The sequence below is a fragment of the Diorhabda carinulata genome, chromosome X (assembly GCF_026250575.1).
Source record: "Diorhabda carinulata isolate Delta chromosome X, icDioCari1.1, whole genome shotgun sequence".
NCBI lineage: Eukaryota > Metazoa > Arthropoda > Insecta > Coleoptera > Chrysomelidae > Diorhabda > Diorhabda carinulata.
In genome coordinates this window covers 37,769,673-37,796,666 of record NC_079472.1, presented here as the reverse complement: position 1 = coordinate 37,796,666, position 26,994 = coordinate 37,769,673, and the positions used below count along the sequence as shown (strand labels likewise).

At 32.4% G+C, this 26,994-nt stretch overlaps 1 protein-coding gene across 1 annotated transcript in view; it reads left to right on the top strand.

Moving 5' to 3' along the window:
- The window catches only part of LOC130901021 (chaoptin), a 371,072-nt gene extending 359,004 nt beyond the window's left edge, over positions 1–12,068 (top strand). The window contains exon 6 of the mRNA XM_057812071.1: positions 4,687–12,068. Within this exon, the coding sequence (XP_057668054.1) occupies positions 4,687–5,226 (540 nt within the window). The 3' untranslated portion in view covers positions 5,227–12,068. The remainder of the gene's footprint in view (positions 1–4,686) is intronic.
- Positions 12,069–26,994: the final 14,926 nt, after the last annotated feature.

Below are 26,994 nucleotides of genomic sequence, written 5' to 3'. Positions count from 1 at the left end.
TAATATTTAACGTATAATTATTTCATATAATGAAAACATAAATATAATGATAAAAACAAACATAATTAAAAATACAATCGAAACAAAATCAAATCAAATGAGGTGACTTTATCAGGATATTTGTAATTGGTCTTGAATTGGAACTGCAATCTTTGGGGGCATATTTGTGGCATTCAGTTAATGTATTTTATCGTCACACTGGAACTATAGCTGGTGCAAATGGGTCTGGCGGTAGAAGACAATCAGATAACCATGGGTTAGTCTTTAATGTCCGATTCTTCATGAAACACCATCATTGACGTTGGCGTCGTTGAATCTATAAAATTTTTCGAGCTTGTTGTGGATAATTCCTTGAAATGAGAGTTACACATTGCCGCTTTATTCAAAAAATTTCAAAGAACTAAACTTAGCCACCTCCTTAACAGTTTATTATACCCTTATTGAGTTGCATCTCCTTCCCTTCTGGGGTACGCGTGGTGCGATTCAATTTGAGCGAATGTTCAAACTACAAAAGAGAGATGTTAAGATATTTGCTCGGACTAAACTAAACTAAACTAAACTAAAAGATTGAAAATTCTGACTCTTCCCTTCTTATTCATCTTTAAATCCGTTTGCCTAATTCGTAAGCACGCTTCTCCAATTTCAGAAAGATCGTTGCACGGCTATCCACTTAGGAACGCGGAGCACTAGGTATCTTTACGTACTTACTCTACGTTCATAATTAGTTGAGGGCTCAATATTTTTACAATGCAAAAATACACAATCAGTTGCCAATTGAAATCATATCTATATCATCTTTTCCCACATTCCGCAATAATTTGAGGACTTTTATTTTAATATTAATATTTAATTCCGGACATGATGCATAGTGGTTTAATTTTGCTGTGGACTTATAAACTAATTACTTATCACTATTACCTATAATTTTGTTACGTAGTGCGATTTTCGTGTGTATATTGAAATTTCATTTTATTTGTATCTATATTTAGTTATTTTTATGTTTGTTTTTTAGTTTTTACAAACTTTTGTCTTGTGAGTGTGTGTTCCAAAAATTCCAACTTAACTTGGAAAAAGAATGGTAAAAATCTGATATATTTTCAAATATGTTTCATTCAAGAAAAACTTGTTACATGAGTCAATTTGAAAAAAAATTGTAATGTAACGATAATTTAAATAATTATTAACATCAATTATATATTACTAGACATCTATTTACTATTAAAACTATGGTTCATTCTCATATGATATAAACAAGATCTGATTCATAGAAGCAACAAAATTGTGCCTGAATAATTCTTCCTGAATAATGGAAACAATATTTCTTGGAAAGTAAAAAAACAATAGAAAATCACGCCAATTCAATACCATTGTATATAATACAGTAATGTATGAACTGAAGTCCAGGGAGTGAGTTTTGACATTACAATTGAGCTGCTATTTTAACTTGAGAATTATGGCAACCTATAATGTGGCGTGCCAGTTCTGTTTCATTATAAAGATACACCATTCACTGCTTTGTTCTGTAAAACAATAATTCACTCCAGAAATATATTCTCGTGCTTTTAACGTCGATGTTATCTATAAACCATGAAATACCACTATTACATGCGTTGCTACGGTAGATAAAACTTTTCTTTTAATGAGTTTTAAATGTCTATGGAAGAAGAAGATAACCTACCTACAACTTATTGTGGCTCGCCTGGTAGAAATTATATTTCACCTTTTTCATTTGTACGCAGAATAGACAAGCCCAATAGAACAAAATACCGCGTACCGTTTTTCTAATTTGTACAAAGTTTCAAGTATTTTAGGTGGATTAATACACAGCTACTTCATAAAGACAATTTAGTTTGAAATAGAAAATTCAGCGGGGAAATGAGAACTTTTAATTAACAATAAATTATTCAAATTTATAGAAACATATTAAAACATTCCCTATCCATTCATTATGTGACTGATTTTTAACTAATCTAACGACTGTATCAATATTTTCTCTAATAAAAATGTTTTAATTTGATACATTAATTGTCAACAGACTGTATTGAAAAAAGGTCTCCAAGATAGGTAGAAAACTCAAAAGTAATTGGCTTGGCGTAAGGCCTTTCAACCTCCGATGGACTGTGAAGAAAAAAGTGGTGAATATACAATTACCTTGACGATTAAGGGATTAAGCATATCTGTAAACAACATTTGCAATTACCTCTGACGAATCAATTGAGATCCACGTCAGTTTTGAAACGCCGCCATCTAAGCCACCGCTTCAGTTCGGGGGCTAAAAAATAAAAATCACTCAAAGCTGAGTCGGGACTCTATGGTCGGTTATCTAGAATGTCCTATTGAAATTGCTGAAGGAGTTATTGGTTACACGAGCGCTGTGGGGGCGAGCATTGTGGTGAATCAGAGTACTTTCAGAAGTCTGAATGCATCTTCGATTGTTTTGTATAGCTAAAAAGTGTTGAAGAAGAAAAATTTTATATACATCGGTTACAATTTTGCCGAAACTACCGACAAGATGAAATTCTATACGAATTTGTTCAGAAAGCTGAGGTATCCAATTAATTTGTTTTTATATCTGACTCTGATATAAAATATACATCTGACATAAAGGGCGCTAGTTACACGATTCCAACTAAGTTGATTTGAACATAATTTTTTCAAGGTTAGATTTATAGATGACAACGTTTTTGAAAAATTTTGATTTGAGCATTATGGAATAATATCAATTGAATTGGTTTTTTTAAAGGGTGTTTTGGTGGGTTTGTAATCTCACAATACATCGATTTTTGTAAAAAGGGACGAGTGGTAATGGGTCAAATCAGCATTTTAATTTTTTTTGGTTAATTTTTTAAAGGCGTTCACGTTCTCTATGGATTTTGTTGTTTGATTTCTGGACTTTCGCCTGTTATCTGCAGTCAGCTGTTACTGCTCATTTTTGTCTATTGTTATTATAATCTCCAAAACAGTCTTTGTATAGTAGTTTGCAAAACTCATCACGACTTAATAAGTTCACTGTTCATGAGATTACATCATCTGACATAGTTTTAGATTTCAAGAAATGGCAAAATAGGCTCTACAAAAATCGATCGTGTATATCACAAGAAACAAAAGGAAAAAACACAAATAAGAAGGATAAAATGTACTTTCAAATTAATACTCTCTTTATGTTCGTTTATGAATCTAAGTTTAAAGGATGTGTTAAAGCCTACCTACAATAAATGGTATTATTCATCAAAACTTTTTACTGGATAAGAAAAAAGCAGATACTCTCTCGCCACCTTCGTTTAAGGCTTACTAAGGTAGAGTGCTAGTAAAAGTTGGAAGATATTAAAAAGATATTAAAACTGAGAGCCTACATTCCAGACGACCATCGGGGATTTTTCGAAGAAATTTGTGAGTGGCCAACTGATGACAGATCTCAAGAGATTACCAGTGATTTCGAGGTTGAAGTCCGAAATATCACCTCAAATCTACATCTTTGATTTTTTTCTTCTTTTAAACTCATTTAAGTAATTTTACTATCTTTTTAGTAAATTGTAAGTATTATCTTACAATAAAAATAACAGTTTTTACTTGAAATTTAATGGTTTTTTATCTCTTTCCAACTTTTTTTGAGGCAATAGTTTCACATTTTTATAGCTATATATTACTAAATTATAAAGATACAAGTATAAAATTTTGAAACCTAATGTAAATTGAATTTCTTTACATGTTGACATTTTTTAAAAATATTTTAAGTGAAATATTCTGATTTAAACAGTTTTTTTTTTATTTTTCCTAAAGTTTATTTTTGGACTTGGACGCTCGTTTAAAAAACCCGATTCAATTATAAAATATTATTTTTATTCAGCATGAATTATGTGAATTCAAAATTTTTCTCACTTTTATGAGAACTCATCAATAAAACAGATGCTGCATAAATTTGTAATTCATTAATAATTATATCTTGATTTTTCATGGAAAACTATCATTTATTGATTGCTATGACCTAAAGTCAAGTATATATTTAGTTATATATATAATTAGATATCACGTATTGTGAAGAAAAGTTTCCTAGAAAAGTAAAATATATTATTTGGCAAGAAAAACCAATCATCAATATTTTGTTAATTTATTAATGAGGAATAAGCCAACCGAAAACTGTTTTTTGTTCCTTAACACTATCAATTATGTAATTGGGTTTTAATGTATAAAAATAAAATAATGTACTAGTATGACATACATTTGTTATGAAATTCTCCGTACAACTTTGAATGGAGTCCCAATGAGTTGACATCTACATTTCCAGTTATTGTTCAGCCAGGACTCTGAATAGATACAGTAAACATCGATTCGTTATCTTGATTGCAACAGTATTTACCTCAATATTTTCGTAATAAACAGATTTCGTTTTAATTCAGTGACGATTAATAGTATCAAAATAACGCTGAGACCCAATTTTTTTTACGTTTTCAAATAATCTTACTGGAGAATCATGAAGATTATTGTGATTAGTCATTAAGCACTTGCTGTATGATGATTTTTGGTTTGTTTAGAAACAATGACTCTCCAATCGATTTTACCTTTTAAAATAAGTAATTTTTGTATTTTTCTGCTTCTTTCCATCTTTAGGCTTTTGTGAAACATCGAACTAAAAGATATCTATCCAAATACTTTTCTTGTAATAATGAGATTTCATTTTTGTTGCAGATTCGGGGAAGAAAATTGGATCGCTTCTCACGATCCATGAAACTTTCGAAACTCCACCCAGATACGAAATATCTAATATGCGTCTTGGCACTTGGAAACTGGGCACTTAACCTCAAAGAATCTCCACAAGGTTTGAGACGCTCTATCAACGAATCCCAAGATTTGGAAGTCTTCTCAGATGGTATGCGTCCATTATTAGTCGATTCTCCTACAAGTAGATGCGCGGAAGTAAATACCCTCGGAGCACCAGATAGTATGCACGTAGGAATGGGAATTCTACCTGACCACTCCATGGGTACCCAATCTATTTTAACACGTCGCCTCGGCCTTATTATTGGCTGTTGCATGGGTTTTATAGTATTTATAGGGTTAGTGACCGTCCTAGGATATCTTAAAATTAAAAAACAGAGAAGGGCCGTCAAACGGGACCAACCTTTACCACCAGAATACTTGTCGTATAGACATTTTTCTATACAGAGTGGAGAAGCGGGTGGACATCCGCATTTTATAACGAATATGAATACCACCGTATTGAACTAAGATTGACGGTTGTACCTATACAAGGTGTATCAAATATTAAATCACTTGAATTATTTTTTAAGGTTCATTGGTGAGGCACATAAGAATATACTATATATCTTAAATAAAAAATAATATTTCATTTATATATTTCAATATTTTGAGCTGGGTTGAATCAATTTTTCGAAATTAATTATTTTTTATATTAAATTCATTATTCTAAAAATGTCTAAACTCACTAAAATTTCTATACTAATTATCCATTTGCATCATCCGGTTCCGAATCGTTTCTTAAATATCCTTAATACAACAAATATATTCCTCTTCAAACGGCTCTAAACCAGTCAGTGATTGTATGGCTTTTTTTGAATTAAATAAGTTTTTAATGAAAAATTATGTCATTCGACAGATTGGTCGACAAAAAAATTATTCTTTGTGAAATTATTTTTCTATTGGAATGGATCACAAGCTACAATCGGTTAGAAGGGGCATCAAAAAGTATATTATAACATAAGTAATAAAAGGAATAAAATTTTCAATCCTTATGTTTGGGCTTTAACTTGAATTTACAGTAATGCCAGCGATGATGCCAACTTTTGTTTTAACACGTTGAGATTACCCAAGGAAACATGAAGAAATTATTTATTTGATATAGAAAGTGCGCAAAAATGCTGTCGCACACCAAAAACATCATTTTTGCATTTCTCATTCGAAATAAATCTTTTCATTGTATTTCTTTGAAAGGTACACCCGACTTGAACTATACAAAAACAAGCTTTTTAAGATCGTGAAAAAAATCAAATGTACCAAGAGTAGAATAATGTTTCAAGGCCCCAGGACGGTCCAAATAAACTGTAAAACACATTTTAATACGATCTTTTGTATCGTGGAGAGAGTTCGAAATAAAATTCACCGTGCGGTCCATAGGACCGCTCTGGGCATTGGGGAAAAATCAGTTGTACTGGGGCTCAACGTGTTAAGAAACTCCGTTCTACTTAATAAAAGCCGCTTGACATGATGCAAGACAAAGAGCAATACATTGCAAGAATCATTATTTCTTGATCAAAAGCATGCGCTGATGAAGTTGTTTCATGTAAGATCTCGCAGTTGCTACATTATCGATTTGGGACCATTTTCATAGCGTGCAAGCTGCAATTCTATGGAGAAATGAGTTTCTGATCTGCTGATATTACTTCTAAGTTTTCTATTTTCTATCTTATGTTTTATTTTCCTAAGAGCTTTTCAAATGCTTCTTCATCCATTCACAAATATTTTTTGGAAGTTTTCTTATTTAATTCTATAGCTTAACTTATATTTCCTCTTGTTTCATCGAGCCAGGACCTGGCTCCTCTGTTCTATTCTTCCAAAAGCAAGACAGCAACAGATATAACTATCACCAGTGATCTTCTTATCACTGTTTCGTGTTGACTTTACATATCTTTGTTAATTTTAAACTGGTCATAGAATATTGAATAAAATTTGAGGTTAGAACATTGTTTGATTTTACATATGGTAAGAGACGTGCATAATGTTAAGCGACGTGCAATTATCGTCTATGCAATCTTTTGATCTTGCCAAGCGGCCTCAAACACACTGTTTACTTTCACTACACTGATATTAACAATCGCACTTCCTGGTTATTGGCTTATAACCGGCTTAAAGTACTGGTTAACTGTCTGTTTCAAATGAATATAACCACTTTGTTCTAACATGAAAATAAAGTCAGCCATACCTTACTACTTCTTATAACGTTTCATCGTTTCAATTAAACTTTAAACAAGAAGTTGTGGAAGTTATGAGTTCTATATATGAGAAACAATTTTATATATATATATATATGAACAATTTCATTAATCAAAACGTTAAATTTAATCAATTGTTTCAATTTACGGTTCTACAATAATTTCATAAATATTGTATTGTTATAAATGATATTACCCAGAGTAAACTAAACAATTCAATTACATTCAGAATAATAAATGATGTTACTTTATCATGAGACAAAACTGTTCTTATTTTCTATTAAAGTTTTTGAAACATTATAACGTGACACGATTTGAACTACACCGAGACTGAAACGTCCTTATTATGTTAATTGGTTTCAAATTTTAATTTAAAGAAAGACTTTAGTCGAGATGCCTTCCTAGCAACTAATTTATTCCTTTATAATTGATGTTCTTCTTTTTCCTCCTTAATGTGTTTGTTCTGTGCCACGATATTCTCTCCATCATTTTGTTTACGGGATAACAAGATTGTTGCCTCGATTTATTTCCATTAAGTTTAATGTTCTGGCTATAAATCGACCTAATCATGAGCTTATTGCTATATTCTATTTCTATAAAACCGTGGAAATTTGCTAGTTGCCAGTTCATATCATTGACCTGATACTGACAGTCTTGTATCAGACTTGTTTTCACAATTAAAGTTTTTTATGAACCCCATAAATTTTCTTGATTTTTAGTTGGTCAATGCTTTTCTATAAGTGATAGTTTTGTGATAATTATGTTCTCAGTAAACAATTCGGTAGAATTAGAATTTAATTCGTAAGACTTTGGAGATTGACTATTTTTCATCAAATAGTACCTACTCTAATCAGAAGGATAAGTGAACTACCTCGACAACTGCTTTTCTAACCTGATATTTTAAAATTTTTTCGAAACTCCATAATTACATATTTTCTATTTTTTCAGAAGAAAATTTCCATATAGTAGGCAAGAAATTTCTTCTTCTATTGATTTTATTAATGAAATATTACATACTGCTTATTTTCCTGCGACGTGTACAACCAAGATAAAAAATTGTATTCTATTCGATATTATTTGTATATTCGCGAATGAAAGAGATGGACTTTACCTTTGACTTTCAAATGAGTACGAAGGTTTTTGAAATGAAAATAAGTTTTATTCCTTAACCCTCTCCAAAAGTGCAAATATAAATTTTTTTCTATAGTCGACGGTATTCTAGTTACATAAAAGGAAAAGATTGCCAATTGTTAACGAAGCTGTGTAGAAGAGAGCTTCTCTGAAGTTTTGGTGAGCTCGATAAGATCTGAGGTGAGAAAATCTCTATTCGTTACCTTTTTTTTTTGTATATTTAAAGCTAATGTGGCATATTATGGAATAAAACCCAATTTCAAACTTATTTTGAGATACAGTACAGTCCTAGAACTCTTCTCACTACGTAGAGATCCAGATCGTACAGGTGAATGAAAATATACCTCCAGATTCTAATAGAACTATAGACATAGAAAATTACCGTGGATAAAACGCGGCTTAGGACTTTTTTAATATTCTATTGCATTAGAGATAGAAATAGATCTGTCGATATATCAATAGTATGGAATATACGTAGAACTAGAAAATAAGGTTGCCACACTCACCTCACCTATGAGGTTCACCAAAAGAATGATTTGCAATGGGTCCATGCAGATAAAAATCTTTAAATGAAAACATATCGTAAGTGAAAAAGGAAATGTATGTCTAGTGTCACATTGTCACATTGGGAACAGTAATAATGGATTGTCTTCCAATTTCTCAGTATCTTAATCAATTTATTATTTCACTCTTATATCAACGTTCATCTGCATTTTTATTCAATTTCCTTTTTTGTTTGTATTGATCATACCCTTGGTATTTCAAGTAAAAAATTTGTTCTCAAATATTGGCATATAACATACCGATATTAATTACGTCACATTTCTCATTTTATAAGATCCTGCGTCTTGTGCTTCAAATTCTTTCATTTTTTTCACAATTATTTTACCATTATACAATTATTGAATACTACGTTGAATTATTTTCTCCTCAAATAATTTATTGTGTACTAATATCCAATATTAGATAATCTCATGGTCGTCTTCTTCTGTAATACTAACTCTGCCAACAAACAATGAAGAAGAATCCAGCAATTCCGTGATTATTAATAATGGAATTACACACATTATTGTTCGTTGTTCATACTTGGTTAAATTTCAAACAAGTTTCAGTTGCGTGAATGCTCTTACAACCAGTGATATGTTGGGAGATAATATCGTGGTAAACCAAATCCTACCTAAATAATTTCGGGGTTTCCAATTCACAAATACTTCAATAACTTTCAATATAAATTGTTTCAAACTTTTGAATCGAATGTTAGTGATAAGAAATTCACTGATTCCACTCTTAACGCAATAGGCTCGGAATTTACTCAAGTACCAAGTACTTTAATTAATGAACATGTATGAACATCGAAACTATAGTCGAGTGGATTAGGAAGTAAGTTAGTCAAATTAATGTATTTCGTTCTATTTTTGCGGTAAGAGCTACCCCGTTACAATGCATGACCGCTTACTAACTCGTCGTCTAAATGTTTAGTTTTCACGGAGCTCCAAAATGTCTCGGTGAAGAGAACAAACAACTTTCACATTGTTGTCTAAATGAGTTCAACAATAATGTTAGATTTCCACATTCTAATACTGATGAAGCAATCTGCATATTCTCATCTCAATTTATCGGTAATTGCATTCCTCTTATTTGTAATATTTATTAGAATGGGTATAAAAAGCTAACGTAAAGGAATAGATTTATGCCATCCCGGACTTATATAAATCTATAAAAGAGGGTATTATCCCTCCATGTATCGTTTTGTTATATTTTGGAAGGATGAGGTAACAATGTTGATAAATCAATCTATATGTTACTGAACGCTAGAATTAATCCGTTCTGAAATTTTTGAGTTCATTGCGACCAAACACAGTTGAAATCCCAATTTTATAATATGTAGTAATATGTTTTTATTGGTGCTGCAACTCAGAATCAACTGTAAAGTTCCTTATCATTCTTCTCTCTCCATACATATTTAGAATTTATATACTACTGATCTGATGGTCAAACTAAACCAAAGTGAAACCGTGTCATTTACCTTCAAAAAGCTAGTAGATGATAAACGTGGTAAAAGATATTTCAGTTTGAGAGAGAAACTTACGATCGCTTCGTGCAGCCTCTACCCGGACAGAAGAAAGCGGATTTGAGCTGTAGGCTACTGCGAAGTTCTCGCACTACACACTCCACCATTGGTGACATTCAGGCGTCAGTCGGCAATGTGCCACAGCCACATAAACATGTCCGCCATTAATGATGTGTGTGAATCGCGAAGTGTTTTCTAAAGGTTTAAGGTCATAGTGCTGCAGGAATCCATCGTAGAATGAGTCGTGTGTATGGGGAAAACTTTATGAGTGACGGTGTTGTACGTGAATGGTTTCGAAAGTTTAAAGATGGACGTAACGATGTGCATAATGAAGAGGGCCAAGCACACAAATCTGTCGTTTCAAATGACCTGGTTCAACGAGTTGACAGAATCGTTGAAGAAAATTGCACGTTCCCCATTAATGCTTTGTCTACGGAAGTTTCGAGGTCTATTTTTTCCTCTATGGTTACTAAACGGTGAGGTTATATTTGCGGCAACTTTCTTTGAAGAGGGTATTGAAAAAATTGTCCACAGATATGACAAAAATCTCAATCTCTTCGGTGATTATAACGAAAAGTAACCGTAAGCGTAAAATAAAATTATTGTTTTATATGAACTTATCTTTTATTTATAGCCTATTGGAGGTTGAAAGAGAAAACGGCCTTCATATATTGATAAAATTGTTGGTACTGCGTCAACACTAACATAAATAAAACTGGAACAAAAAAATCGTCGAGGAGTTAATTAACTGCTTGAAAGATTGCGTAAATGTTTTTCAGTTTTTCAGAAAAACTCGTAGAAAAAAATTTTAACGATATTAAATATATACATTTGTCGTGTGTTATTGTAGATAATGGAAATTGAAGATTGCATTGATAGAAAATACTCGTTAAAATAAAAAGAGAAAAAATAGCATATTCTATATTTAGATTTATAATTTGAATTCAAATCAAATTCAAATGCGATTCCAACTATATTTCATGAGAAAACTTGTAGCGAATGTAATTATTAATGCAAAATAGCAAGTTTTCAGTTGTTATAATAAAAACCAAAGCCGCATATGGCTAAAAAACTTGATTATTCGTTCTTAAAGTTATATATTTTTTGTTCCGTATAAAAACCATGAGATAAAAACAGTCGATAATCATATCAAAGTTCATAAGAAAGGGCAGTAGAAACTACTATTCGGAGCAAAAAACTTTTTCATCACACGTCGCGTCAATTAGAGACGCTATGGTGTAATGAAAGGAGACATTGACAGAAAAATAGACCAGACTACATGAAAAAATTGTTTTTGTGACTTTTTCTGTTTCGTGCAGGAACTCATCAATTTCTTTCGATTGAGATACTGATAAAAAGTTTTGAAATTGACAAAATATATTTAGGGAGAAACGAATTAGAACCTCAATATTTTTTAAACGTATTTGGATTTAGCGTTCTATATAAGGAGTGATCTATAAGTTCAAATTGGAAAGCTGTGACAACTCAAATTTCATTAGATTAGATATAGTAATTTTTAGAATACAGAAAGAGAAATATTGTTATGGAATCAAATAATACTGGTCAATCATGATCTATTTTGACAAGGTTGAGGATAATAACTAACGAAGTAATTGTGTAAAATCTTAATTCGGATAAAAACTAGACCAATGAAGTCATGAGTTACCACTTTTCCTTAATTATGATTCAATATATATTTGATGTTGCTTAGATGAGATTAGATCAGCTATGACGTGAATCTACATCACTAGGGGCTCTCTTACACTACGCTGGCAAGCCACGACACTAAACACGTCGTCGATCACCTAGCTTAACACGTGGATGCTTCATCACGTCCTCAGTTTGCTAGTTGTACGTAAAGATGTCATTGAACAGTAAGTACATGTTGTTGCTAGCTCTCCTGCTAAAGAAAAGAAGAAGGAAGACAACGATGTCTAAGACATCACTTTTCGAATTACTCGAATACAATAAAGAAGTGCATGCGTATTGAATTGCGTGACTAGCCGCATCGCCGGTCACAATAGTGTAACGGGCTACCATATAATCACTTCCACAGCCTCGGCCCGGGTGGCCGCATAATTGAGAACAGCCACCGTACCTGTGGCTGTTTTTTTCCTTCCAAATAGTTCCATTTTCTGCTACGCCGCAAGCCATCGTACTGTAACAAGAGCCTAACACTTCGACCTATTGATCTATTGTGTACTTCCACTGTTCATTAGTCAGGTAGCAAAACCTCACGAAGTGAGCTATTTACTAGGTGACTTATATCTTCTGGTGGTTAGAAGCTTGGATACCAGTACTGTAGCTTTTGTTCATAAACAGCCTCAAACACAAAGGAGGTTTTCAGCGGTTTTCTTTGGTTTCATGCAGCGACGACAAGAGTTTCTCTTATTTTCTTCAGATGGTAATTTACCGGACAGTGTTCAATGAGCTCACCAGTAACACTTCTTAGCTTTTATTTCCTTAACGATACGGCTTCCTGGAACAAGCTGGTAGAAGCAACATAAATCCTTCTGAGACACGTTATATAAACTACTTCTAAACTTTCAAATACGTGTTGCAGCAAAACTTCCAATAATTCTCTAGATCGAGCTGAATAACTTCCAGAACCAGATTCGTGGTTCTAGTAACTCCGTTTTAGCCAAGAATTCGCTTAAGTCTGCGCTTCCCTCCAAAACGCAAGCGCGTACCATAAATACCTATAAATTACTTTCTTTATTCATTCATTTAAACACTACACTGAGAATAATTCACTAATCACAATCACTATATAAATAACTTAAATAATTTATGTAAGTTCTCGATTACTTTCTATTTCTGTCTGTTCACTACGACTATTTGTTGTAAATTAACTACTGCTCTGCACAAAATCTTTATATATCCAAAAAGAATTCTCAAAAGTTTTAGAAATTATAGAAACAAAACAAATAAATAATAGACCTTCGTAGAAATTATTGAAAAGAAAAAATGTAAATAAACCACCATAATAAAAACTTATATGAAACAAACATCAAACGGATTCCGCGGTTTATAAAAAGTATGTTAAGGCGCCGCGCAACTTCACTGAATTTTAGAATTCTACTACATCTAGGCAGGATCGGCTCCAGGGTGAGGCTGCGTTTGTATCATTAACTCTAGCATACTAATTATAAGTTATATCATTGTCATAGTAAATATTGGCTCCATTCATTCATTGGGTTATGGATCATTAAAATTCGTAAAATGAATGATGTCGAAAAAAACCTTTAGAAAAAATGAGCTACTACCTACAAGAGTGTATGTAAATATATGACCAGACCTGATCTGAGCCATTTATGTACTTCATGGTATTTTTTTATATTAGTAGTTAATATGGAGTCGCCGCATGTGATACTATTCGTTGTCCGGATATTGATTGCACTATTAGGAGAAAGCGATTCTCTTAAGGGAATTTAAAAACAAATCTTTTGTCATATCTTTGTAATAATCAGCATCATAGAATTTTTAACATACATCTATATTAGATAGGTACGACGCAGTCTTCCTTACATTGAGTAGTATTATAATACTTTTCCCTTTAGCTTATGACCTTCTTAAACAGCCTAACTATTGTCTATCCAAACTACATCAAAACTGTCGTCGTCGCTTCTTATTATTTCCATTTCGAGGATATCATATATTTTGCAGTACTCAGCTACATAATATATATTTCTCCATTAGAATTTACTAATATTCTCATGTGATTCAACTAGAACCGAAGTACGTAAAATGTACATAGTTTGTAATGTAAGTACAGTTGCCCGTCCTTACAAATAATCACGGAAAAAACGAAATACATAACCCGAGAATTTTTAAACTTCTACATTCATTATTAAACTGTTCCGACGATCAGACCATATAAATGATTTGTGACGTGTAACTGTATTTATATTAAAAAACTATGTATATCCATGGCCATTTTCATAAGGATGCAAATTTTTGGTTTCTGATAAGAAATAGTTAAAAATTTAATAATTTTTAATTAATAGGTTTGTTCCAGCAAAAAAAACCGAAAAAAATTTAACTTATTCAGTAGCAGCTCGAAACGATAAAAAATATTTTGAATAAATATTGTATATGGATATGTGCATGTCAAGGCATATCGTAAGTTTTTGAGGAAACTGAACTTAGGAAAACACTGTGCGGTTTTTTAAATGTTAAATGTTAAATTTGGGTCACCTACCTGCTCTGGTGAATCCCGAGCGCCCACCGACGTTCGACCCTTTTCGGAGCCACTGTGTACCTGCTTTTTATTACTGTTGTAGTGAGAATTTTTTTATCAACAATTTCAAATTATTATAACAGTAAATACAATGTGCTGTTTAAAAACACAAGGAAAGACGTTTTTAATGACGAAAATCAAAGCATTTTGAGAATATTACAAAGCTTAATTGTATTATTTTAATTTTTTGTTAAATTTACGATTTTGAAAGTGTTTTTCACTGCAACAGTAATAAAATAACAGGTACACAGAAGGTCCGAAAAAGGCCGCACAGTGTTTTCCTAAGTTCGGTTTTTTCAAAAACTTACGTATTGACATGCGCAGATACATATCCAAAATGTATTCAAAACATTTTTAATCCTTTCAAGCTACTACTGAATACCTATCTGCAATTTTATTCTGGAACGTGGAAATTTTTGTTCATTACATGAACTTGATATGAATGAAATTTTCGTATCGCGCATGATCCAGTAGTTACAAACAGTCTGTTCGAACAAACCTACTCGTATATGAACCAAAAAACACTTTCTTCCGTTACTAATATTACTTTGTAATGAAAATGTTCTTTATGAAATTATTTGTTCCATAATATTGAATTGAAATAATTTCTAATGATCACTGAAAATGGATGCGTAACTTTTTTTATAAATTTTCAATTTTTGAAACACACTCCCGATATTTGATAGAAAAAAATTGGAACCGTCTAGTAAAACGCCATAAAAATTGTTAGACATTTTTATAGCATCATGTTATGATAATATTATGTTTTTAAATGTATATATTGTATAAGTTAAATCTTAATAAATGTATAATAAAATTGGTTTATAAATAATAATGTGTTTTTATTGATATCTGCAAAAATTATTTTGTCTACCTTGGACTCGTCACATAGTACCAACTACTTATGTTTTGTTTGTTTATATCAAAACAAAAACCTTATTTTATTTAAACTGCAACGAGAAATGAAAAAAATGGCATCATCAATGTCTAAGAATGATCTATATAATAGTCCGAGAGCCGGACTATATAAAAGTCCCATGGATCAGACACATGAATCATTTTTGGGTAACAATAAAGCCGTAGATCTAGTCACTTCCGGTTTCTATTTTAGGTGTAATTGTAATTTATGAAATACATCAAGAAAATTTATGTCAAACGAAAGTTTTTGATGATTAGAATAGAAATGTTAAGTGTCGCTCTATTTATTCGCTACCCTGAGTCGACCACCATTAAAAATATTTTTTCTACAACTGCTATGAAAAGTGTCGTATTTCTCATAGCTAACTTAATTTCAAAAGCAGATATTGCTCATACTGTGAGAATCAACAAAAATCGTCGAAAACTTAGTTGGCTATTGTCAACTTTAAACAGTTGGCACAACTGTGAGATCATAGAAGTTTTTCAAATTATTAAGGTAGTTTTCATTCGTGATTTGATAAAAATCGCAATTTCCATTAAATATTATTTTAGTAGGGCATAATTATACCAATTTATGATAAATAATATGGATACTGACAGTAGTGACGATTTTGATAATATTCCGCCAGAGATATCGAAAAAAGCAGCAAAAGTAACTTTAGATTTGTTGCTGGAAATTTTAAGAAAAAAATATGAATTAGCATACGAGAAATTTATGGAATTGACTAGAAATACATAAAAAAGATCATTTTCGGAAACTGTATTTTTGGTATAGTTTAAAGTGCTTTCGAAAACTTTAAAGGCGTCTACACATTGGTCACAATATTCAATGTTGCCAAGTACTATCAGTATAAAAAATAACATTGATATATCCACGTATCAGAAATTACGTACATTTCTGAAAAGAAAGTCTTACAATTACGTCCCCAAAAAATCAAACATATTGACAGCAGACCAATTGCAGAGATTTTTAAACGAAAGAAGAAACTATTCTTAGAATTTAATTTTATTTTTTCCTCGAATTAACAATATTTTTCTAATTAGTGGATTTTTCAGTAGATAAAAATAATCAAATAATCATTAAAAATTCTATTTCAAATTATGGTTTGGTTAGGTACCAGTTAATGATAGTGTGTTCGCTTGGAACTCAGTAGTCCCGAGTTGAAAACTCTGGGATGGCAAGAATTTTTTTGTGAATTTATAATATTTAGATAATTACGAAAATTTATATTCAGCTTTACTTGTGAAATTAAATAAAACGAAAACAGTCCGGAACGTTCACTGTAACGGGAGAATTTTATGAGATATATAAAAATAATGCTGCTCTTCGACCGATTGATTTGCCAAAAAAAGTTTCTTTTTAAATTACCAACACGGAAAATGTACTAGAAAGAGACAATCGCAATATTTTGAAAATTAGAAAACTTCCATCTATACACAGGTCATTACTTTAGATGTTCTTCGGCAACAATTTTAGTAAATGCAGGAGGGGACATATTAACATTACAGCGCCATGGAGGATGGCAATCCAGTACTGTGGCAGAAGGATACGTCTATTAAAATAAAATTAACGTTGCTAATAATTACATATTATTTAACAGTTAGGAGGATACTTAAGTTTTATTTTGATTTTACTAATCATAAAAATAAATATTAAGTACTTTCCTCGTATGTTTGCGACAGTCGTCCTTCGGGCTCTTGCCACAAACTTCCACACAAGTGATATAAGTTGATCTTTTCCCACTTGTTGCACAATATAATATTTTTTTCAATTATCATACGCCATCGAATACATGGATTTGTTTACGACTTTCTGAAATTAGAACCCCCTAAATGAATGGAAAAAAATGGTCGACACCTTCTATTTGCCAGGATCTGACTAGTAATTTAATTTGAAGAATTAAAGAGCCATCTTAAGTTTGACATTGTCTATGGTGAATGTACTAAGAACGTGTTGTCATACGAGTGCTATTTGAGTTGTTTACGGATAATTGAAAATGGAATTAAATCATTTTCGGGCGACGATTTTATATGAATTATGATGAATTTAATGAAGGTCGTTCATAATCGGCTATTATGTCATCGGTACTGAGCGTAAACTGATATTGCAAGATCATCATATTTAATAGCGTGAGATTTAGGTATACTAAGGCATTAGTTCCACACGCATACAATCAAAATATTGCAAGAGTATTTAGCTGTGAAAAAGATGCATGCGAACCTAAAACTAAAAACAATAGACTGCATAAGTCTTTCAAAACGAACCAAATTCAATAGAAGTTGTTCGCACACGAGCACACTGTGAAGCAAATGGTCGCTTGCTTTCTCGAAATAATTGGACATATCGCCACCGATTCGTTGAAGTAACGTAGGGCAGTCAATTTTGAATGATACACCAGCATTTGCTTGCCGAAAGTGTTCGAAAAAATCAAAGAAATCAATCGCAGGATAATTATCCACAGCGACAATATTAGTTCAAAAAAAAGTTTTTCAGCACTCAAAACATCAGATTGATAGGTCCGTTATTGTTGTGTTAAACAATGGTAGATGAACATAGTAATATCATAAAGTGTTGATATATACGGGAAATAAATTTTAAAATATGCTACAACCCTTCTCAAAATTTCAAACTTCATCACATTGTACATTACAATTAGACTTTGATTAAGCTCGATGCACAGCGATTAAGCCATTGTGAAGGTCTACTTCATGTGCAAAGCGAAGAAGCCTACATGTATCTATCCGATTGATTTCGATATGTTTTCCGCGCTCCTTTCTATAATGTCGTTTCGAACACCCTGGTCGAGAGCACAGTTAAAAATACGCAGTTGAGTTTCTTCTCTACTTTCGCATCTTGGATATTGAGCATCTTGCGTCTTGAGGCATTTTGCGGCGTACCAGTGTCCAGAAATCAACCCGATTTTTTGTCTTGGCCAATTTCTTTCTAAAGATGAGACTGTCTTTTATTGCTTTAGATGAGAAGAGTTTTGATGTGTTTCATGTTGATGGTTTCCAGGCACCTGTTCTGAAAGCAGTCTTCAGCTCTGTTGTCCATTAGACTTAGAATTTGGGAATTAGAGAGACCGGTAGCATACTTTTGACAGCGCTTTTGCTAACTCGACCACCCTTTCATTTCCCAGGAACCCACCAAAACTCTATATAGTTATTCGTCGACGGATTTTGAAGCCACTTATACAGTTTTATATCACCTTAGGAGTGATAATCATCATCACAGGTAACTCAAGGTTCATATGCTTCTGGTTGATTATGTGTTTAGCACAGGTTTTAGATTTCTCGAACCGTTGCTGCAAAAAAGCTGCCTCTGTTCTCAGTTGTGTCTTTGACCCGTATAAAATACGGGCTTGTGAAGTTAAGGAAGTCATCTTCCCCGTCTCTAAGAAAAAATGTCTTAAATTCAGATCTGATAAAGTTGTAGAAGTTAAGGCAATGATTATATTGTAAGTTCGAGCTCCCTTCTCTTTAATGTAATATTATGCATATGATCTGTTGCTCTCCAGAGACTTCACATTTAGGATAGCCCCTATTGCTTTTCACATTGCTATCTTACTGAACACTATTGACACTTACAATTACACTGTGTGATGCGCGTTTCGATAACCAAGTTATCGTTTTAAAGATTCAGTTCACTCTCAGCTTGATTTGCTCATTCATGACTATTTCCCATATAAAATGGAAGCGCACCTCTATGTGCTTAGTCCGGCGATGAAACTCTGGGTTCCAGATTAGTCTTATAGTACTCATATTGTCAATAAGTTATGTTTGTAACCGAGACAGGCTTGTTATTTTGTTCAGCAGCCTACTCAGCCACACACTTCCCCGCGCCTTCACTTGCAGCTACATATTCAGCTTCAGTTGTGCTCAATGCCACGATTGGTTGATTGCGACTCATCCATGTAATAGCAGCTCCAACATAAGTAATAACAAATCCAGATCTTGAGCGTCGTGTCTCAGGATAGTTGGCATAATCGAGGTCAGAGAAGCACTGTAACTCCAAGGCTACACCTCCACAGTACAACAGACCATAATGTGAAGTCCTCTTCAAAAATTTGAAGATCCATTTTACGGCTTCCCATTCCCTGGGAAGGCAGGACGAGTAGTCATAGTCGGATAGAGCAGTCTTCCAACAGCTTATATATAGGGTACAATCTTCTCCAATGGTGGTCCATTCTTGTCATGATTCCATTTTTCAATTGGTGTCATTACAGGATTTGAATCTATCATGTTGAACCTCCTTAAGATACGTTTGGTGGAACCATCAGTTTTGCATTGCATTTGCATTCCAAGAAACGTATCCAAGGTGCCAATTGTGATCCTGAACTCACTTCTTAATTTTGGCAGTAAAAGCGTGCTGGGCCCATAATATCTTAGGCTAAATTTGAAATAAAGAGGAATAGAACTTTTGACAGTGTAATTAAAAACGACTACTTGCACGTCAATGTAAAAAAAAAAATAAATAGTTATAGAAACGTTTCCGTTAAAATAATATTCAAACGGTTAGTCCATTTTTGTTGTCTTGTGCTTGACCAAGTACGAGGTCGGTAACTCGTAACCAACATAAAATAACTTGAAACTTTTTTCAATATTCATTAAATAATTATCTGTTTCTGCAAATTGCGGGCTCGAGAAGGAGGTATATGAATTAGAAACTTTCCATCTTAAACGAATAGATCTTAATCCTTCTTTTATTATTTCGCGAAAGCTCCACCAAAGCGGAAACCGATAAAATAGATATTAATAACAGCTCCCTGTTACTTATTTAGCTTCATAACTTTAAAGATTTACACTCGGTCCCTCTTCACTTCCTACTACGGCGCAGCCAGGCAAGTACCAAACTTAATGGGAACATAAATAACGCGTTCAGCTCCTCGTTAGCAATACAAAATGAAAGTTTAATAAAAGTGAATTATTGCGAATATTAAAACTAACTTATTTTGCAATGAATTCTAAACTCTGCCTTGTATCGCAACTTTTTGTTTCAGCTCTCGCTTTGGCCTTTGTATTCTTTACTAATGAAAAGCAAACTCTGAAAAACTTCGAAACATGCGGTTCAGCTTCTAACGAGTATATAAAGATGTATAGACTTTGTTAATATAGCATTAGAAAGACACGAGCTTTTTTATAAACATTAAGTGATGCGTCTGTTTTAAAAATGAAGATTATCGCGGAACCAGCAAGCGTATATAATCAAAGAGCCTCCAGTTTCAAATGACAAGTGGAAAATAAAAAAAGTCTGTAAGGCTTCTCGGACAGTGGGAATCAAAAGCAAAAATCTAAGCTTCTTATTTCATTCAAAGATAAAATCAGTAAAATTCTAGAGAGTTTGTATCGCTTCGGCGAATAAGACAAATTGTTTCTAGCTGGAGACATTTATATAATCTTACATAACAAAGCTATTATTTTTATTATTATTATTCATAATATCACGCAGAATTCTTGTGAATATAAAATGGAAATGTATAATAGATTATTTATGACATACTATTGAAATAAAAGTTTTATTTTGATCAAAGCATTTGCGAAAAAAGCGAAGCTAGTAGCGTAATTTCAGAAGCCTAATAAAATTCACTTTCAACACAAAGACTACTGCTACCGAAATAGTTCTATAAAATACCATTTGGAAGCCTTGGGTAAGTCATTATTTTTTTCCTCCCTATATTGTAAACATCGCATTTGGTACTGTTTTGAAGAAAGTAAGTAACAATGATTTAGAATGCATCGATTGCCATTGACGACGGGATGTAAGTCAACTAGACTTACATACAACTAGATGATGGGTTGTAAGTTAACTAGAAGAGGGGTGGCAAGTTAACTAGATAACGGATTTTAAGTCTACTTACCATCATTGGATGGTAATAACGTTCAACATAAAGACGTGTATCTTATGAACTTGAAGAACTTTCTGTGTTCTTTAAGTTTCAACAAATTTTTTCATCGTTAAAATCATTAAACTGACAATGATTAATTCTTCTAAGATTGTCCGAAGTTTATGATAAAATATTTATGTTTTCCTGTATGAAAATAGTGGAATTTACCATCAAACAATCACACCATAACGTTGATGGAGAGTATTATACAGCATATTTTACAATAAAGTACGCCTAAAGCACCCTTTCGGAAATTGCAGTAGCTGTCTTTGTTTTGCAACAGACAAGCAATATTTGCTGATTATTCCATATACATTTGATTACTTTACCAATCAATAATTCCAATTTCTCTCAATTTTTTTCAACTGTCAGCTTGACGTATTTGATAAAATGCTTATGTTGCAAGAGAGAAACTGGTCAAATGTGTTCATAATTTCATATTATCGAAATAAACAAATCGAAATACAAGAACAAATTAGAATCAGAAAAATCTTATATACTTACCAAGATGTAAATAAATACTAGTGTCGAACTTTTTTACGAGGTATTCCATGTTTTTGCGATCATAACTGAATAGACTATGTAAGATAACGCCTTAGGTACCAACAAACAATATTATTTACAGTTCACGCTTCTTATTAGAAATTCTTGTTGATGTTTAATATCTGTCTCACATAATGAGAAATAAAAATTAGCATTAAAATTGGTTAACGAAACTTCAGTGAACTTGTTTATTGACATATTCAGAAGAGAAATCAAAATTATGGAACTTTTTAATTTCAGAAAGTGCGCTAAGAAATGCATGTCTACCAGGAGTCTAGGATCGAGAGGAACCTGGATAACATAGCACCAATTCAACTTGAAACTTTAACTCGAAATATTCTCTGGCCAAGATCTCAGCCACATGAAGACTTTATGAATCAAAGGAATTTGTAATATACTAGGACTTATTCGGTTTCATGATGCAAATACACGTGAAGAATCTCAAAAAAGAAAGAAAGTAGCTCGATCCGAATTGAATTCCAATTCATTAGGACTACATTCAAATAGAATGACAGTCGATGTGCAACTTTCTCCATTCAGAGTGCAATCTAAATTCAAGAAGTTTATATACTTACCAATGTCAGTATAGACCTAAAATATAGTGAATATTCGACCCAACAATTCCATATACATCGGCTAGGCGGCAAATCATTAAATCAATAAATAGGGCTGAAAGTGGAAGATTTGACCGCATAATATGTGGGAGGAATATTTTAATATATAATTTTTTTATTACTTCACCCTTAGAAAATCAATTATTATCATAGAACCCAAGAATTCTATGCACTAATTCCGAACACCGCACGGATTTATAGTCAGTTAAACAGTAATTATTTAGAATTTAATCCCGAACGACAAACGAGTCGACGAATGAAACGAATCTCCATTTAAGTAAAAAGTGTTGGTGTAATATAAACAAATATATCGTATGTTCAAATCTATATCACCTTCCACGATAAGCGATAAGTAAAGACAAACATAATATTTCAATAATTTCCTCATTCTGACTGATTCGCGCTGACATAAACTTCATGGTTGCTAAAGCAATTGAAGTAGTTATGCCTGTTTTTAAAGAAGAGTGACTGTTAATTTCTATATCTATATTATGACTCTAAAATTAGCAGAAGTGCGCAATTAGTGCATTACAAAAAATATTAATAATATTTTGTTCTCCAAAGTTTCTTCTGAGATTTCCAAAATGAAGTTCTCTTACGTTATATAGTTTCATAAAAAATTTTGAGATATTTAAGCCCCCAATAGTTGATTTCAGATCTTTGATCAATTATCTAACCTCGTTATCGTGTATACTTAAGAAACCTTGTGATGGGTAAGAAACTGAACAAATCAAAAGAGAACTGATTGCAAAAGGTAATCAGGATTCCATATACTCCAATCCTTCGAGTGTAAGAAACTCTCATTCCGCAAAAGTTAGCTTATCTCTGCTAAAAAGTGATTGTAACAAAAAGCATAAAAAGAAGCCACGTTTAACCATTAAATGTAGGGTGAAATAAAAAGTTTGATAACGTAGCACAGGGATGTAGTCGCTTTACCAAAATTAATTCACAAAAAAGTAACTTTTAGCTAATATTGAAATATATGAATTCAAAGTTTACCTTGACGTATAAAAGGAGGACGGTCGCTTTTATTTTTTAACAAGTTTTGGTTTTCAATCATCCAACATTTTGCCATCTAGTGCGCAACTTAATATATGAAAATCTGAGAATGTAGTATCAGGCGAGTATGATGGATGATGTGAGTACCTTCCATCCCAACAGTTTGTTTATGATTCAGCATTTCATCCAATGAACATCCCTGCATATACTCCACCAAACGAACAGAAGAGCCTTTCTGGAATATTATCCCGAATATGCAATACTTTGTGGGCTTCATTTGGGGACAGCTACTGTTTATACAATACTGATAGATTATGGGAAACCCAAACATCTGCTCAGCTTATTTTCCCAATTGGCTGCAAATATTCTTTAATGGTCGACCAAGGTTGGTTAAGGATGAGAGCTTCCCGATTGCCGACATGGATATCAAATATTAACGGTGTTCAAGATAGCTATAAAAAGGTCAAGAAAATTTAGTATATAGTTGACAAGTTATTATTTATCTTCAGCTTTAATTGATATATTTGTATTACACAACTTACAAAGTTTGATCGAGTTCATGGTTTATTTGGTTTATCATCATTCTTTTCATTGCTCGTTTGCAATGCCATTCATTATCTACAAAATAAGTAATCCAGAACCGAACCACGTAATCTGCTCTGATTCTCTGAGCGACAAAAAAATCAATACGACAGATATACGCAAGCAGCCCTCTAGAATAACCAATCTAAAATAACCAATCCAATATCAACTATTTACGCTAGGAGTGAACGTTACACTCATCTATGTCCTTACGCATATAGCAATCGATGGGAAAAGCTAGCTGATAAAGCTGCCCATGAAGAACAGTACTAGAAATTGAAATAGCTTAACGATATCAACAGTTAATCGAAGAAAAGATTCAAATAAAATGTAATAGTGAAGAGAATAACATCAAAAACGTTAAGCAGTAATGTATAGATCGACTAGCATTAACATAAAGACTCAAACTCGACCGTCCTCGAATTATCCACAACTAAATGATTTCCGGAAACGACTTGTTGCCTTTCTATAATTCGAGCAGACAGAAAAAAGAACAGAATTTCTAATAAAGTGAACAAAACTTTATAAATTTAAAGCGAATACAAATAACATTGCAATGAAAGAATAATAGAATCGACTGCATGTTACGGTGAAAATGCAGTATATACCTTATAGTAGAATAAAAATGCTAATGACCCTTAGTGGTCGGATCACATGAAAAAAGAAGATATTTGATTACTTGAATGTCCACTTCTATATGTATTTCACAACGGATGGATTCATCCATGTGGCCATCCGAAATGAATCATCTAAGTTTTCTCATCAAAAATTGAAAGCTTCGACATAGTCCTGTTTTATTTGGCATTCAGAATATTTATTGTATATTGTATAATTCTATTTTTACCATAATATTATCAGAAAAAAGAAAAACTTGTATTATCATTAGTAAGTTGACCATTCCAATATATTTCTGAACAGAAAATGTAATGAAAACTATCAATAATATCTTAAAGATTGATACCTGGACGTTGCTATCCAAGAATAATGTTTTGAAATTAGAAATCTTTGCAGATGATGATCAACTAAACATTCAGTAATCTCGTATTGTGATTTTAAACTCCTGTCCTTCAAGTGATTATGCAATTCATCTTAATTGACAAGTATTTCAAACTGCACCATTATGAATCCATCTCTGTTTTCGTATAACGCTCGCTGTCATGTTTTCTTTATAATATTCTTTTTATGGAAACTCAGCTTCCGGCGATGGGCTTTTTCAGAGGAAAATCCAATAAAACCAACGTTAGGTAATTGCTTTTTAACATGTATTAGCGTTTGGTATTCAGCATAAAGTAAATTAATTTTAGTAGCTGTATCAAAAATCTGCTACAAAACTATTAGCTGAGATCGTAATTCTCTAATATGTTTATTTTCTTGCATATCAAAATCATTATGATAGAAACTGCTTCTAGTGCTATAAAAATAAACTTAGAGCTTCATACTATACAAATACTATTGCTGAATATCATTATATTTTAAATTTTAAAGATTTAGAATTTCATTAATGAATGTATATGAAAAAAAATCGTTTGATAATGATATAAAAAGCCTGTAGATATTATGGAACACAAAGAATAATTGTCGACTTTCGTGTCATGTCATCTCAAGAAATAAAGTTATTCTGTACATGTTGCGAATTAAGTCATTAGGAGATTATTGTACTATTTCTTATTTATCGTATACACTATTTCAAAAAATAAAATCGAATAACTACCAACTGCTACCGAGGGAACAACAAATAACTTATCACCGCCACCCAGTGGCGTTTTTATTTTTCGCGTTGCTCGTAGCGTTTCCAGATTTTCCGGATTTATCAAAACGACGAACAATGCTTCCGGAGGACGACAGCCCTCGATGGAAATGGATTTGAGAATGTTCGTTGCTGGATGTGGGAAATGAACCAGGATATCATGAAATACAGTGCCAGCCGCCGTTTCGACATTTTTCTAAAGTCTAATGGCCGTAAATTTATTCGAGGTGACTGTTGGAAATAAATGCTGTTTATTGGGAAAAAATTTGAGAACAACGTACCGAGGAAAAGTTACTTTGTCAGTTTTTAACAGTAAAATGTATGTGACTCCTCTTATCGCTCTCTTTTTCTTAATTAAATCACTTATTAGAGAGTTTTTATTAAGATAACAGTGAAAATATATTTCAAAAGTAAAATATGACTGGAACCAGTGTAAATGATTTACCACTGGTTCCAAGTATTCGAATATTTGATTTCACTCCATGTCACTAATTCCTAGATATATCAATCTGCTCTGACTTTCTAAAATTCCTCGGAAAAAAGTCTTTCTTGTTGCAGACACTCATTTTTCAAGTACAAAAAAAACTAGAAAAATATATTTATTATTGGAATTGAATTAAAGCAAAGACCGAGAATTATAATAAAGCATCAGATTATTGGGGTTTTTGTTTTCCACTCTCCTTTTAACCATTTTTCTTTCTTTCCGATACTTTGATACTACATTTTAATTTGTCGTATTGTTTTCCTCTTTCTTGCTTCCTATCCTACATGTTCTAGCCAAGATTTCCTCTTTATGTCTATGGCTTTTACTACTTTCCGTATTATACTTTGTGTTATTTTTCTATTTATGTGAACTTACCAGTTCACCAAACATCTTTTAACCATTTTGTTTACTATAAATTTTGTCTGTGCTTATATATAATTGTCTCATTTCTTATTCTGTCCGTCCTCGTTGTCACTGCTACTTTCCTTAGTTTTTTTTATATCTACTAGTATTATTCTACTTTGTTTTTCGTTATTCACCTGCATATTATCACTTTTATATATTTGTCTAGTCATTTTCTCCTAATTATGGCTCATTCAAATCATAGTATATGTGATTTGCTTTTCTTACTCCGTCGCTATCTCAATATCTATTTTTCCATCTTATTCGACAATGCCAGATATTCAAATTCTGTCACTTCAACTATTTTTCATCATCTTATTATTGAGTCTTCCTCCTTAACTACTATCCTCTTGCATTTTTGATATTCACTTCCACTATCAGGTATTCTATTGCCTTTATCCATTTCCTTATATCTGCTTACTATCTCATCT